The sequence below is a fragment of the Dioscorea cayenensis genome, chromosome 19 (genome assembly GCF_009730915.1).
Source record: "Dioscorea cayenensis subsp. rotundata cultivar TDr96_F1 chromosome 19, TDr96_F1_v2_PseudoChromosome.rev07_lg8_w22 25.fasta, whole genome shotgun sequence".
Classification (NCBI taxonomy): domain Eukaryota; kingdom Viridiplantae; phylum Streptophyta; class Magnoliopsida; order Dioscoreales; family Dioscoreaceae; genus Dioscorea; species Dioscorea cayenensis.
This window is the reverse complement of record NC_052489.1, coordinates 29,391,864-29,406,210: the sequence shown is the minus strand read 5'-3', so window position 1 is coordinate 29,406,210 and position 14,347 is coordinate 29,391,864. Positions and strand designations below refer to the sequence as shown.

Below are 14,347 nucleotides of genomic sequence, written 5' to 3'. Positions count from 1 at the left end.
TATAAATATAGGTTTGCAACCAACACCTTCATCATGTATTATTAAGTGAGAACGCATCATGCGTATGCCCTTCAAAACTTGTCATATTTGTCCTAAAAAAAACATGTGAAAAAAATGAATCAAGAGAAGGACATGTATTTTTAAATCGACATCAATAATTATTAATCAGCAGACACTTAAAACAAATAAATAAATCTCCTTTATAATTAAAAATTTAAACCAATCATCGAAGTTCCCAAAGCGCTTTGAGATTCGCAGACGGATGAAATGGTATCCGATCGCGAGTCCGGATGAACTACTGATATCGGTATTGAAAAGGCCGAACATTCTGGACCGTGCATCATCTGTATCAAGATCCGTTTAACTCGATAAAGTAAAGAATAAAGCGCACGATCGTACTTAATGATACAATTCAAGGGCATCTCCGTAACATCACCCCCTTTATAAATATATATATATATATATATATATATATATATATATATATATATATATATATATATATATATATATTTAAGCGTTGTTCATAATTAAGAAGCGTGAGAGTAGAGAGCGACGAAAAGAAAGATGGTGGAGAAGAGGAGAGCGATGAGGAGGAGATATCGAGGCCGTCCGATTCCAAAGAGAGGCCAAGTGAAGGCGACCCATCGCCGTCGGATTAGCCTCGATCGGTCGGGTTCGCTTTTTCTCTATGGCTCGATGTGGAGCGGTTCTTACTCGCTGCTCATGAGTCAACCTCGGTCCACCCAGTCATTGATGGTCTCTTGCATCTCTTCTTTGTGGTATGTTTTTTAGTTGCTGAAATAAGATCGCATGGTTCTTTGATTCGGTCTTATGATTCTGTTTGGTTCCTTGATGGATCGATTAGTTTAAATTTTGTTAGTTTTGAGGTGAATTTTCATTGTTTTGATTTGTAATAAAATAAATTAAAATATATGTGAGCTCTTTTGAATCTTGTTCATTTCTGTTTACCTTTGTGCCAGGTTTTAGTAAGAAAAGCATTTAAGCAATATATACACAGGATAGAAATATATATATATATTTTTTTAACAATGTGGATAAAGTATTATAAACATATATTATTATTAAAAATCTCAACTATTCATTAAGAAAGTTGAGAATTTTAGATTTTTGATATGAGTCATATTTTAACTGTTAAGTTATTATTATGATGGCTATGTAGGATAAAAGTATATAGAAAGAAATAATAAATAGTAAATAATAAAAAAAAACAAAAAGCAAAACGAGACAATATGATGTATGAAATGAGGCTATATAAAATAAGTAAAATATCCATTTTAATAATACTTAATAAATTATTATAAAGAATGGATTATCCACTCTAAATAGCACTTATTAGATGAGTAAAAGAGTTTAACTATTTAAGCAGAGGTGCATGCGGAGATATGTCATATTTTTCTCATTCTTAATAAGCATATAATATGTTAGGTACTTACACCCATGAGAGTTAAATTTTATAATACTTGTGCTTTTCACATGAGCCACTCTTCACTAGGACGAACATCTAATACAAAAAACCCATTATTAATTAATAGACTAAATGATCATTAATAACCTCATAGACTACTATTGGTATTTTATATAGATGACACCTTTAAAAAAAATAAAATAAAAAATAACATATATAATTTTATTTTTCACAATCTAAATCCATAAATATCCAATTGGATGAGCTCTAGGGTTCTAAAAAGTGTGACTGTGGATTAAAATATTAGCCATCGTTGTAAAAACCATCTTTGCATTTTTTATGAATTTTTTTCTCACAAAAATAAATTTTCATGGACAGTATTAATTGCATATATATTTTGATTAATACCAAGAGATCATAATCTAACAATATTGACTTTATTGAGAAAAACGAGTGTGAAATGTTTAATTACTAGCTTGAATTTCACTAGATGTAATGGTGTAACATGTCATCGGCACGGGTTAACTATCCAAACTTTGTGTCACCAAACAAAGATATGCAAGTTAGATGATCAATTTCAAGTTTTATGCGCTTTTTGATGTATATATGGTTTGTTGCTTTTATAAAAATATTTTTATTAATATAAAAACTACCGTTAATTATTAGTGAGTTCTATTTCATGCCTTGGAGGTATTTATAAATTACAATCAACCCAATAAATTCAAAGACCAAATACAATTAGGAAAAAACACAATGAGTTATCCTCCAATATAGAAGACTTTAGAAGACATGGAATAAAAACCTCTTATTTAAAAAAAAAAAAATCCGCAAGTAGACTAGAGTGTCTCGAGATGGAACCACACAAATAATAACCCAATCTCGAGATCACACACCAATTGCTAAAACCCTAGTATGAGCCAAACCACGAAAAACCCTAGCATCATCGTCGTCCCTCCAAAAACCCTAATCGCTCCTCTCTTCCGGGCGATGGTGGGATGGCGAATCCCACCATTAGAGAAGCTCTCGGTCAACCCTTCCCTGGATTCCGTGCTTGATTTTTGATCCCGTGGTTGAGTGGCTTTGTTGATCCCGATCTCTCTCCGATGTCAATCTCTAATGCTAGAGACGCCAAAAATTGTGCCAAAAGAAGATGATGTTCTCGCTCTACATGAATCCAGAGTCGAGGAGTCCGAGCTTCCAAAAAGAAGATGATGTTCCACTGTGCATGAATCCAGAGCCGATGAGTCCGAGATTTTTAGGTTCTCCAATCGATGAGAAAAATGGATAAGGTTTCTCTTAATCCAGTGATCAATGGCGGCAGTGAATCATGGCTAGCCCCGATGAGAAAAATCAAGAAAATGGAGCATTTTGAGGATGTTCTCGGTAGTGAACAAGCGAATGGCACACAAGGAGTGGGTTTGGTTTCTAAGGGGGAAGAGGAGGAAGTTGGCAGTGAGTCTGAGAGTGATGAAGAGTCTTCGAGTGAGGAGTCTTCTAGTTCTTCTAGTGGTGAAGAAGAGGATGATGATGGAGGTGATGAGGTGGAAGAAGCGGAAGAAGGTGAGATTATGGAGGATGTGATTGTTTCAAGTGACGAGGAAGGGATTGTCATGAAAGGGCCTATTAAATCAAAGAATGAGATTGAGGTAATTATTTTCCTTGTCTTTCCTTTATCCTTTTTTGCTTGAATGCATGAACTTGCATGGAGATTGGGTAACTAGTCTGATGGATGATTTATGCAAATAGTGAATTTGGGGATTCATGAGTATGTGCTGCTTATATCTTTGGATGATTTATGCAAAGATCTTTTGGTCTAGCAGCACTGAAAGCCCTCGATGGATGAGATATTATATACATGGATCTCAATGTTTAGGTTTGAAACAAGCCAAATACGCTGGTATCATAGGGTTATTTTGTGTATAGTAAAAAATAAAACTCTCATTGCACAAGATGATGATATATGGCCACGCACATCCCATTAACAGAATAGCTCAATAACAGTATGGCTTGTTCAATATATTGTTGTTAATGATAAGATCGACTCACAATGGCACTCAAGGCCATGAATTATTATTTGTGAAGACGTAGAAGATAAGATGTCATTCTCCAAGCATTACATTGATAGTGAACCATAAACATTTGGTCCCATTTCATCAGCTTCAGTACTCTCTACCACGGAACCAACATTGCATTATACGGATCAGTGCAACCGTACCCATTCCTTTCTTTCCCTATCACTGTCGCAATGTTTATTACACCAATAGCAACCATTTGATGCCCATAGGTTTTTATTTATTTATTTTTTATTAAAAAAAACACACTCAATATCCATGAAGAATAATATTTTAAAAAAAAATTGAAAAAACCACTAAATTATATTTAAAAAAATTAAAAAATAATTACATAATTTCATATAAACAACAACTACTAAATTCATAATAAAAAAAATAATTGCTCTGACCACCGATGCAAATAAACAGAACATGATTAATAGACTCTCAGTTGAGAATTGCTTTTCTCTCCATTTACTTAGGTATATTGAAAATTATTTCACAAAAACATAAAAAAATATTAATAAAATCAAATTTTCTTCGAATTTTCTTTTAATAGTTGTAGTATATGATTCAAACATGTCTTTCATCTACTCATCCTTTATAGTTAGTCACCAAATATATATATATATATATCAATCTGAATAATAATTGATTTAGAAAAATGATTAATAATAAAAGATGCGGTAAATTTCATACACCCAACATGAAAACTAACCAAAAATATTTAAATGTTTAATACATATATAGGTTGAAAAATATTTATTACATATTTATATAAATTTTTACCAAAGATTAAAAATTAAAAAGTTAAAAAATCAAATCACACGAGATTGATTGCTGGGTGGCAGGGTGTGAGGAGGCCTTCTTTTTTCCTTTTTCCCTGTGTTGTTTTTGTTATCTTGTAGACGATCTCGTGACTATCTCTGGTTTTGCTTTTTGCACTATCTCTAAGTGATTTGGGTCTCATCCTGCCTGACAAGCACATGTATCCTATTCTCGCTTTTTGGCTTTAATCAAGTAGCTTTATCCACCTTTTTAAAAAACACGAGATTGATAGAGAATATAGAATCAAACACGACACTCTAACAATGACACCAAGTTTTTTTAATTAAAAAAAGACAAAGAAAAAAAGTATGAAACCAAAATAAATATAAGATTTTCTTTTAGAAGACAAAGAAAGAGAGATCCACTTGATATTGTGATATAGTCCTACCTAAAATCATTCTTCCAAAAATACCCTCACTCTGTTCTCAATTTATAAGAAAAAAATGTGTTTTAGATGAGCATGAGCACGGGTTAAGCAACTAGCGCCGGATCATTTGTCTTAAGATCCGTGTCACGGCTGTTGATTAAATGGCAATCTCGTAGTTTTGTAGAAAACCCAGGTTCATTTGATAGGAGTCGTGTTATAAAATAGCAAGAAACGCAACACCACCACTACAACAAGGGAGTGCCACGTGTCTAAGATCGGAGATGGCGGCGGCGGCGGGGGAGAAGAGGAGATCGGCGGCGAGCGGGAGGTGGACGGCGAGAGTTTCTAGCCGTCCGATCCCGAGGAGGGGACAGGTGAAGGTGGCCATAGTCCTTGGATTGGTGCACTCCTTGGTGTCGTTGTTCCCCTTATCATCACGCAGCTTGTCTTTCTTCTCCTTCTCATCTCGGGTTGGTCATCCATGATTCAATCTTGGCCATTGGATTCAGTTTGATTTTTGTTAATATAGAGTGCGAGTGAATGGAAGCGAAGGGAAGGTTGCATATAATGATTTGAAATATTTGCTGTATTTTGGGGGTTTTATTTTAATAAATAAATAAATATCCCCTGTTTTTTTGTTTTATTGTATACACTTGTATCTTATCCAGCGAGTTTTATTTTTTATTTTTTTTAACAAATATGACAAGTGATGGCAGGAGACATGTATAAAGGCCGAGAATTGAATATCTAACTCATGTATTATTATCTGGTGACACATGGTGTGGGTTACAAGTCTATATCCTTAACTAAGAACCCGTTATCATCATTGCTTCTACTGGATTTAAATTCAATACCTTTTAAATGTTTTACACAAAGTATAAACTCATTCTATAAATTAGTTATCTTTTTTTTAACATAAATGTGTAATAATTACTAGTTCTTGAGTAATAAATATGATAATGAGAACAAAGGTTGTTATTATTGAATACAAGGTTTTTAATTAATAATGAGTTTTTTTTTGTTATAATTTTTATTAATAATGAGTTTACGGGTCTTTTTATATCTATGGGTTTAAAAGTCCTTGTGATGCTAAATTGAGTTGAGGGTTTTATAATAACATTAATTCATAACTTTTTTGTTATGATAAAGACTTGCAATCTTTAATGATAAATAAAATTGCAAGCTTTTGTTAAGTGACCCTTATGATATTGAAACAAGTTTGCAGCCTATTTTTTTTATATATATACAAAAATAGATTATTTTTTTTTATAAAAAGAAATTTATTACCTTTTGATATATAAAAATATGAGGGTTTTTTTATTAAATGGGTTGGACAACCTTTCTATAGATGAAATAAACTTCTGAGTTAAATATTTGTTTTTAATGAACATAGAAAACACATATAAACTTAATCCATGCATTCAAACTTAATTATATGAACTTATTAAAAAAATCAATTTAATTAAGCCAAACGAATAGTAACATGAGAAATGGATTATGTGATTTAAATTAAAATTTGAATCCAATGATCAGGAGTGGAAGAGTCCAAATGGGTGTCCTTTGTTTTTTTTAAAAAAGCAATGAAACTTTAAACTGCAAGAGTAAAACAAGAGAGAATGGGTTTCAATCTTATCCTTGCATGGTGGGTTATTACAATAAAATTCATAGTTACTTGATTTGTTATGTAGTAAACAGTGAAAGACATAATTTAGCATCATATACATGCACTAAGAGTAAGATAAAATGTATTTTACAAATGAAAGGGTATTATTTTATGGAGAAGTTCATTTTATCTTATAAATTTAAAACTGAGCATGTAATTCATATAATTACAACATTTTAAAATCATTATTATTATTATTATTATTTTTTATAAAATGAATAAATTATACCAGAGGTAAGTATATGTGAGGAATTAGTACATCAATTCATCTAGATCCGTGTTAATAGATCAAAAAATAATTGACAAATCAAATATTCAATCCAATTATCATTGACAAAAATAAAAAAAATATAACAAAAATATAAATAATAGCTGCATTTTTTTATATTTAAAAAATAGAAATAAAGAAAAAGCAAAAATATAAAAATGTATGTGACTCACAAAAATACTCCATTTTGTAATGGTTTTAAGATATCAAAAAAACGGTGGCTATCTTTATGCGGAATATATATATATATATATATATATATATATATATATATATATATATATATATATATATATATATATATATATTCTTGAAAAAAATCCATTTTAACTCTTCCCCAAATTTTTGTAAACGGTAAAAAAATAGAATGGTTTAATGAGTTGAGTAGATTCATGCATCACCAAACCCAATAAAAAAACAAATCCAATTTTTGTAGATCTTGTACTAACTAAATACACATAACACATCTAATATTTCAAACACCATGAATAACACATTCCATCATTTATCAAAAAATCAATAATAAATGCTGTACGGCAATCACCGATTCCGACCAATATTGCAATTAAGCATTTTCCACATGAATGTATTAAAAAAAATTCTGAATTATTGCGGTAAAATGCAAGCATTATTTCTTCTAATTATCATGTTCAATCAATTTCATTATAGTGAACAGTATATATATATATATATATTTTTAACACTAATTACAATTTTATATTCCTGTCCCATAAAAATATATGTTTTAAAAGAAATACATCTGAAATTAAATGATTCATAGTCAAACTACATTAACTCATTGTGAAGGATATTAGGATGAGACATTTAAAATATTTTGAGTTCAAATCTCATTAGATACAATGATAATAAAGAATTGTCGATTATAGATATAGGTTTGCAACCAACACCTTCATCATGTATTATTAAGTGAGAACGCATCATGCGTGTGCCCTTCAAAACTTGTCATATTTGTCTTTAAAAAAAAACATGTGGAAAAATGAATTAAGAGAAGGAGATGTATTTTTTTAAATCGACATCAATAATTATTAATCAACGGGCACTTAAAACAAATAAATAAATCTCCTTTATAATTAAAAAAATTTAAACCAATCATCGAAGTTCCCAAAAGCACGCTTTGAGATTCGCAGTCGGATGAAATGGTATCCGATGCGAGTCCGGATGAACTACTGATATCGGCATTGAAAAAGGCCGAACATTCTGGACCCGTGCATCTTTGCCTCAAGATCCGCTTAACTCGATAAAAGTAAAGAATAAGCGGCACGATCGTACTTAATGATACAATTCAAGGGCATCTCTGTAACATCACCTCCCTTTATATATATATATATATATATTTAGGCGTTGTTCATAATTAAGAGCAGTAGAGTAGAGAAGCAGCAAAAGAAAGATGGTGGAGAAGAGGAGAGCAATGAGGAGGAGATATCAGAGCCGTCCGATTCCAAGGAGAGGCCAAGTGAAGGCAGCCATCGCCGTCGGATTGGCTCGATCGGTCGGTTCATTTTTCTCTATGGCTCGATGTGGAACCGGTTCTTACTCGCGGCTCATGAGTCAACCTGGTCCAGCCAGTCATTGATGGTCTCTTGCATCTCTTCTTTGTGGTATGTTTTTTAGTTGCTGAAATAAGATCGCATGGTTCTTTGGTTCGGTCTTATGATTCTGTTTGGTTCCTTGATGGATCGATTAGTTTAAATTTTGTTAGGTTTGAGGAGAATTTCCATTGTTCCTTGATGGTTCTTTGGTTCGGTCTTATGATTCTGTTTACCTTTGTGCCTGGTTTTAGTAAGAAAAGCATTTAAGCAATATATACACAGGATAGAAATATATATATATATATATTTTTTTTTGACAATGTGGATAAACATATATTATTATTAAAATCTCAACTATTCATTAAGAAAGTTGAGAATTTTAGATTTTTGATATGAGTCATATTTTAACTGTTAAGTTATTATTATGATGGCTATGTAGGATAAAAATATATAAAAGAAAATAATAAATAGTAAATAATAAAAAAAAAACAAAAAACAAAACGAGACAATATGATGTATGAAATGAGGCTATATAAAATAAGTAAAATATCCATTTTAATAATATTTAATAAATTATTATAAAGAATGGATTATCCACTCTAAATAGCACTTATTAGTGAGTAAAAGAGTTTGACTATTTAAGCAGAGGCGCATGCGGAGGTATGTCATATTTTTCTCATTCTTGATAAGCATATAATATGTTAGGTACTTACACCCATGAGAGTTAAATTTTATAATACTTGGGCTTTTCACATGAGCCACCCTTCACTAGGACCAACATCTAATACAAGAAACTCATTATTAATTAATAGACTAAATGATCATTAATAACTTCGTAGACTACTATTGGTTTTATATAGATGATACTTTTAAAAAATAAAAAATAAAAAATAACATAGATAATTTTATTTTTCACATATCCTCTAAATCCATAAATATCCAATTGGATGAGCTTTAGGGTTCTAAAAAGTTTGACTGTGGATCAAAATATTAGCCATCGTTGTAAAAACCATCTTTGCATTTTTTATGAATTTTTTTTCTCACAAAAATAAAATTTCATAGACAGTATTAATTGTATATATATTTTGATTAACACCAAGAGATCATAATCCAACAATATTAACTTTATTGAGAAAAACGAGTGTGAAATATTTAATTACTAGCTTGAATTTCACTAGATGTAATGGTGTAACATGTAATCGGCACGGGCTTACTATCTAAACTTTGTGTTACTAAATAAAGATGTGCAAGTTAGATAATCAATTTCAAGTTTGTGCACTTTTTGATGTATATACGGTTTGTTGCTTTCATCAAAAATATTTTATTAATATAAAAACTACCGTTAATTATTAGTGAGTTCTATTTCATGCCTTGGAGGTATTTATAAATTATAATCACCCAACAAATTCAAAGAATTAATACAATAAGGAAAAAAAACATAATGAGTTATCTCCACTATAGAAGACATGGAATAAAAACCTCTTATTTAAAAATCCGCAAGTAGACTAGAGTGCCTCGAGATGGAACCACACAAATAATAACCCAATCTCGAGATCACACCCCAATTGCTAAAACCCTAGTATGGGCCAAACCCTGAAAACCCTAGCATCATAGTCGTCCCTCCAAAAACCCTAATCGCTCCTCTCTCTTCTGGCGATGGTGGGATGGCGAATCCCAGCCATTAGAGAAGCTCCTGGTCAACCCTTCCTGGATTCCGTGCTTGATTTCGATCCCGTGGTTGAGTGGCTTGTTGATCCTGATCTCTCTCCGATGTCAATCTCTAATGCTAGAGACGCCAAAATTGAGCCAAAAGAAGATGATGTTCCTGCTCTACATGAATCCAGAGTCGAGGAGTCTGAGCTTCCAAAAGAAGATGATGTTCCCGCTGTGCATGAATCCAGAGCCGATGAGTCCGAGATTTTAGGTTCTCCAATCGATGAGAAAATGGATAAGGTTTCTCTTAATCCAGTGATCAATGGCGGCAGTGAATCTGTGGCTAGCCCTGATGAGAAAATCAAGAAAATGGAGCATTTTGAGGATGTTCTCGGTAGTGAACAAGCGAATGGCACACAAGGAGTGGGTTTGGTTTCTAAGGGGGAAGAGGAGGAAGTTGGCAGTGAGTCTGAGAGTGATGAAGAGTCTTCGAGTGAGGAGTCTTCTAGTTCTTCTAGTGGTGAAGAAGAGGATGATGATGGAGGTGATGAGGTGGAAGAAGCGGAAGAAGGTGAGATTATGGAGGATGTGATTGTTTCAAGTGACGAGGAAGGGATTGTCATGAAAGGGCCTATTAAATCAAAGAATGAGATTGAGGTAATTATTTTCCTTGTCTTTCCTTTATCCTTTTTTGCTTGAATGCATGAACTTGCATGGAGATTGGGTAACTAGTCTGATGGATGATTTATGCAAATAGTGAATTTGGGGATTCATGAGTATGTGCTGCTTATATCTTTGATCGATGGTATTATATTTTGGAGGATTTGCTATGTTTATCTCTTTGCCATTAGCTAGGTTGATACTTACATCCTGGGTATCTTGATGATTTATACAAACAATAAATTGAGGATTTATGAGTATGTGCTGCTTATATTTTTGATCTGTTGGAATTATATCATCTCTGAGCATCTGCTGCTTATATCTCTTTTGCTGTTATCCATATTAATTAGAGATGTGGTTTATGTTTGCATTGCAGTTTCTTGATCATTTATGCAACTTTTGAATTGGGAATTTGTGAGTTTGTTGTGCTTTGAATGTTTCTGATTCATTTCTAATACATGTTATATGTGTCTTTGTGCATTTTGGTGGGATGTAATAATGCTAACCTTTTATTTGTTGTAGCTCAGCAGGGAGGTTGTTCCTGCTAATGCATTCATGTGCATGGTAAAACTTGGATTATTTCATGGATTATTGAATACTTATGGATGGTTTATACTGCAGGATCTTCCTCCAGTTCCTCCTGTTGATGTGTGCTTGGAACCACATCATCAGACTTTGCCGGTTGGAGTGATTTCATCTGTGAGTTTGCCTAAAAGAAACTTTTAACGTACTGAGTTTCAGTTAATAATTTACTTGTCCCTCTGTAGGTTGAAGTTGTTTTTATAAATTTGATTTTTATTCAGATAATTGGGAGCAGAGTCATTGTAGAAGGTTCAGAGAAGCACAATCCTCTTAGTGAGGGTTCTATCCTCTGGATTACTGAAACCAGGTCTCCTTTGGGTGTGGTTGATGAAATATTTGGACCTGTTAAAAATCCTTACTATATTGTGAGGTACAATTCTGATACAGAAATCGCTGATGGAGTGAAGGAAGGCATGAGTGTCTCATTTGTTCTGGAGTTTGCAAATCATGTTCTCAATGATAAGGACATCTACAAGAAAGGGTATGATGCATCAGGTGAGAATGACGAGGAGATGACAGATGAGGTGGAATTCTCTGATGATGAGAAGGAAGCTGAATACAGGAGATCTCTTCGGCAGGCAAAAAGAGCAACTGGACACAGTATGCATAGCAATAGGGAATGTGGTGTGAATAAGAAAAGAAATGATCGGAAAGTTGCCGGAACTAAGAAAAATGCAAGAGCTCCTAATCTTCATGCTCGTGCTGCTACAGACCAATCATTGCCTTTTGGTCCTGGAACTCATGCATCATCAGGTACAAGTAGTGATGGTAATCCAGCTTTCTCTTCTGGAGGCGGTGCTTTCCCTATGCCACCAACAATTCTTCCAGCTGAGCGAACAGGCGCTTGTCTAAATCATCCTCTTGATCAGTCATTGCAGCATCCACCGAACTCTGTTTGGGCACATTCATTACCTCCTCCTCCTCCTCCGCAGCAGCAGTTAAATGCTTCTGGGCCAGGAATGCTATTACAGCAACAACCAAATGTCTGGCCAAATGACATGCTGCCGCAGCAGCAGCTTGGTGCTTGGGCACTTGGAGTGCTGCTGCAACAGCAGCAGCAACAACAACAACAACAGAATGCATTGGCACAGGGATTCTCACCTCTGCACCAGCTTATTGGTTTACAAGGAGGACTTGGTGGTGCTTCATATCCACATCCTCAGAACCCGGCCTTGAACACTTATTCAAATGCAATGGCTTCTCAACGGCCGTTCCTACCTCAGTCTAGCCCCCCGCTTGGTGGACCATGGAATGGAGGAGGACTGTTAAATCTCCCTGTTAATCCTATGGTGACAAGGCCCTTTGGTCAGACTGGCTTTGGTCTGGCACAAATTGGACCTAGCAATGCTCAAGACCCTAGGGTTTTTGAGGGACAGAATCCAGCAGCCATTCGACAAGCAGGGCAACAGCCCCAGCCCTTCTCGCCTGGAAGGTCATCTCCTCATGGAAGGAGGCCACACGGCAGAGGAGGTCGTCATTCCTTTGGTAGAGGCAATCGGGCACGGGGCAGGTAGGATAAGATGTATCTACTAGTTCTGGGTAAATTTTGTGTATGTTGGGAACTTGTTCTTTAAAGACTGTTTCATTAAAAAAAAAAAAAGAAAGAATAGCATGGTATGTATTAAGTTTTTATTTTGTATTATTTCTTATTGGTAAATTTTGTTGCCAGCTATTTGTTATACTGAATTTTGTTTGATTATGAATCTTTTAAAGTTGAAAAAAGAATATTGCTGTTTGAAAATTTTGAAAGGAATAATTGTAAAAACGTCGCATTTATAAAAAAAAAAAATTAGTGAGGATAATTATTAATTGATTTCAGACCTGATTTCAATCACTATTTTTCATCAGCTGCTAATTCGCAATAATTATATACCAAACATCCTTGTACATTGCATCATAAGCAAACAATCACTGGTATGAGGCTTCAGAATACAACTATTTTAGCCTCCAGATTTCTTACAACTTATGTATTTTTCAACTGTTCAAAGTTGAATGTGCAAATATAACACCAAAGATTTATGAAGAAGTAAGGTAGTAGGAATTCTGAATAGATAAGGGATTCTGAATAGATAAGGGCACTACTAGTGAAGGTAATGAGAGATTGAAAATTGTTATGGAATCAGATATCTGGATATCTCCAGGACTAGCTTCTTCACTGCTTAACAAGCACTCAGGCGTGTCTCATTCAATGACACACAATGATATGAAGCACATGATATAAGGCAAGCTATTGAAGAAGTATTCATCTGCATCACAAATACCAAGAGAAGGTATTAAAATTAAGCCGTATCTCAGTCAATGACACACAATGATATGAAGCACATGCTATGAATTAATGACAGGTACTCACTGGGTGCATTTTACTTGTATGACATATGATATGTGGTGATTTAATTATTTCATCTCACAAATTTGTCAGTTTGAACCAGGGGAAAAAGAATGAAAGATAAGGATGAGATTACCTCCGGGAGTGCTTCCTGGTGAGGCATTCTTATAGAAACAATGGTTTTTTTTTTTAAAAAAAAATTTGTTATGAAACTTTTTTTTTTTATTTTTCATTTGGAAGTTTTTACCAAGCGTTTTTAGTGTAATTTTAGTAACTTATGTTTTTTTAAGTCGCCAGAAACTGTTAAAAAAAGATTAAAATATTTCCCGGACACTCTCCTTTTCAACTAAAATCTAAAAATTCTTAAATTTGTTTAAAAACTAAACTATTATTTAGCACTATTCAAATGTTCATGTTATAAAAATTTATCTTGTCACACTTAATAAGTGACTATCAAAATGACTAGGTTTGTTGGACAAGCATTCTCACATGACTCAATATCAATGGCAACCTTGGTGAAATACCAACCGTATAATTCCATATAATATTAAATTTATATGTAATTGGTACAAATTTAATATTTATTATATTATGTTTTATTTATTTTTGAAACATGCGTTATGATATCATTAACAAATATATATATATATACATATATGCTGAACACAGTTTGTACTTCACCAAAATACTGCTAAAAAACGTGTAAGGGATTCAATTTGATTTGACAGGTTCATTGACTTTTCTTCTTCACCAATATCAATCTGTGTCCCACCTCATGATTAACATTTCAATCAATCAACCGACTTGGCGCTAATTCGCAATAAAAATTATATCAAACAGTGAAATATAAACACTGTAATTAAAAATTTATTGTATTTTTAATTATACTTAACCGAATACTAATTTTTATGTGGTTTTAAAATGTCACCTGGCACCATATCATATTCCAAAAATAGCATTACTCATTTAC

At 33.3% G+C, this 14,347-nt stretch overlaps 1 protein-coding gene across 1 annotated transcript; it reads left to right on the top strand.

The window, feature by feature from the left end:
• Positions 1-9,756: 9,756 nt before the first annotated feature.
• Positions 9,757-12,651, top strand: LOC120250052 (H/ACA ribonucleoprotein complex non-core subunit NAF1-like). Its single transcript, XM_039258800.1, has 3 exons — positions 9,757-10,466; positions 11,091-11,168; positions 11,273-12,651. Exons 1-3 carry the CDS (start codon positions 9,813-9,815, stop codon positions 12,563-12,565), a joined length of 2,025 nt encoding a protein of 674 aa, XP_039114734.1. The 5' UTR covers positions 9,757-9,812; the 3' UTR covers positions 12,566-12,651.
• Positions 12,652-14,347: the final 1,696 nt, after the last annotated feature.

Coding starts and splice junctions, on each gene's coding strand:
- LOC120250052 (XM_039258800.1), top strand. CDS start 9,813: ATGGTGGGATGGCGAATCCCAGCCATTAGAGAAGCTCCTGGTCAACCC. Junction 10,467..11,090: donor AATCAAAGAATGAGATTGAG/GTAATTATTTTC, acceptor TTTATACTGCAG/GATCTTCCTCCAGTTCCTCC. Junction 11,169..11,272: donor CGGTTGGAGTGATTTCATCT/GTGAGTTTGCCT, acceptor ATTTTTATTCAG/ATAATTGGGAGCAGAGTCAT.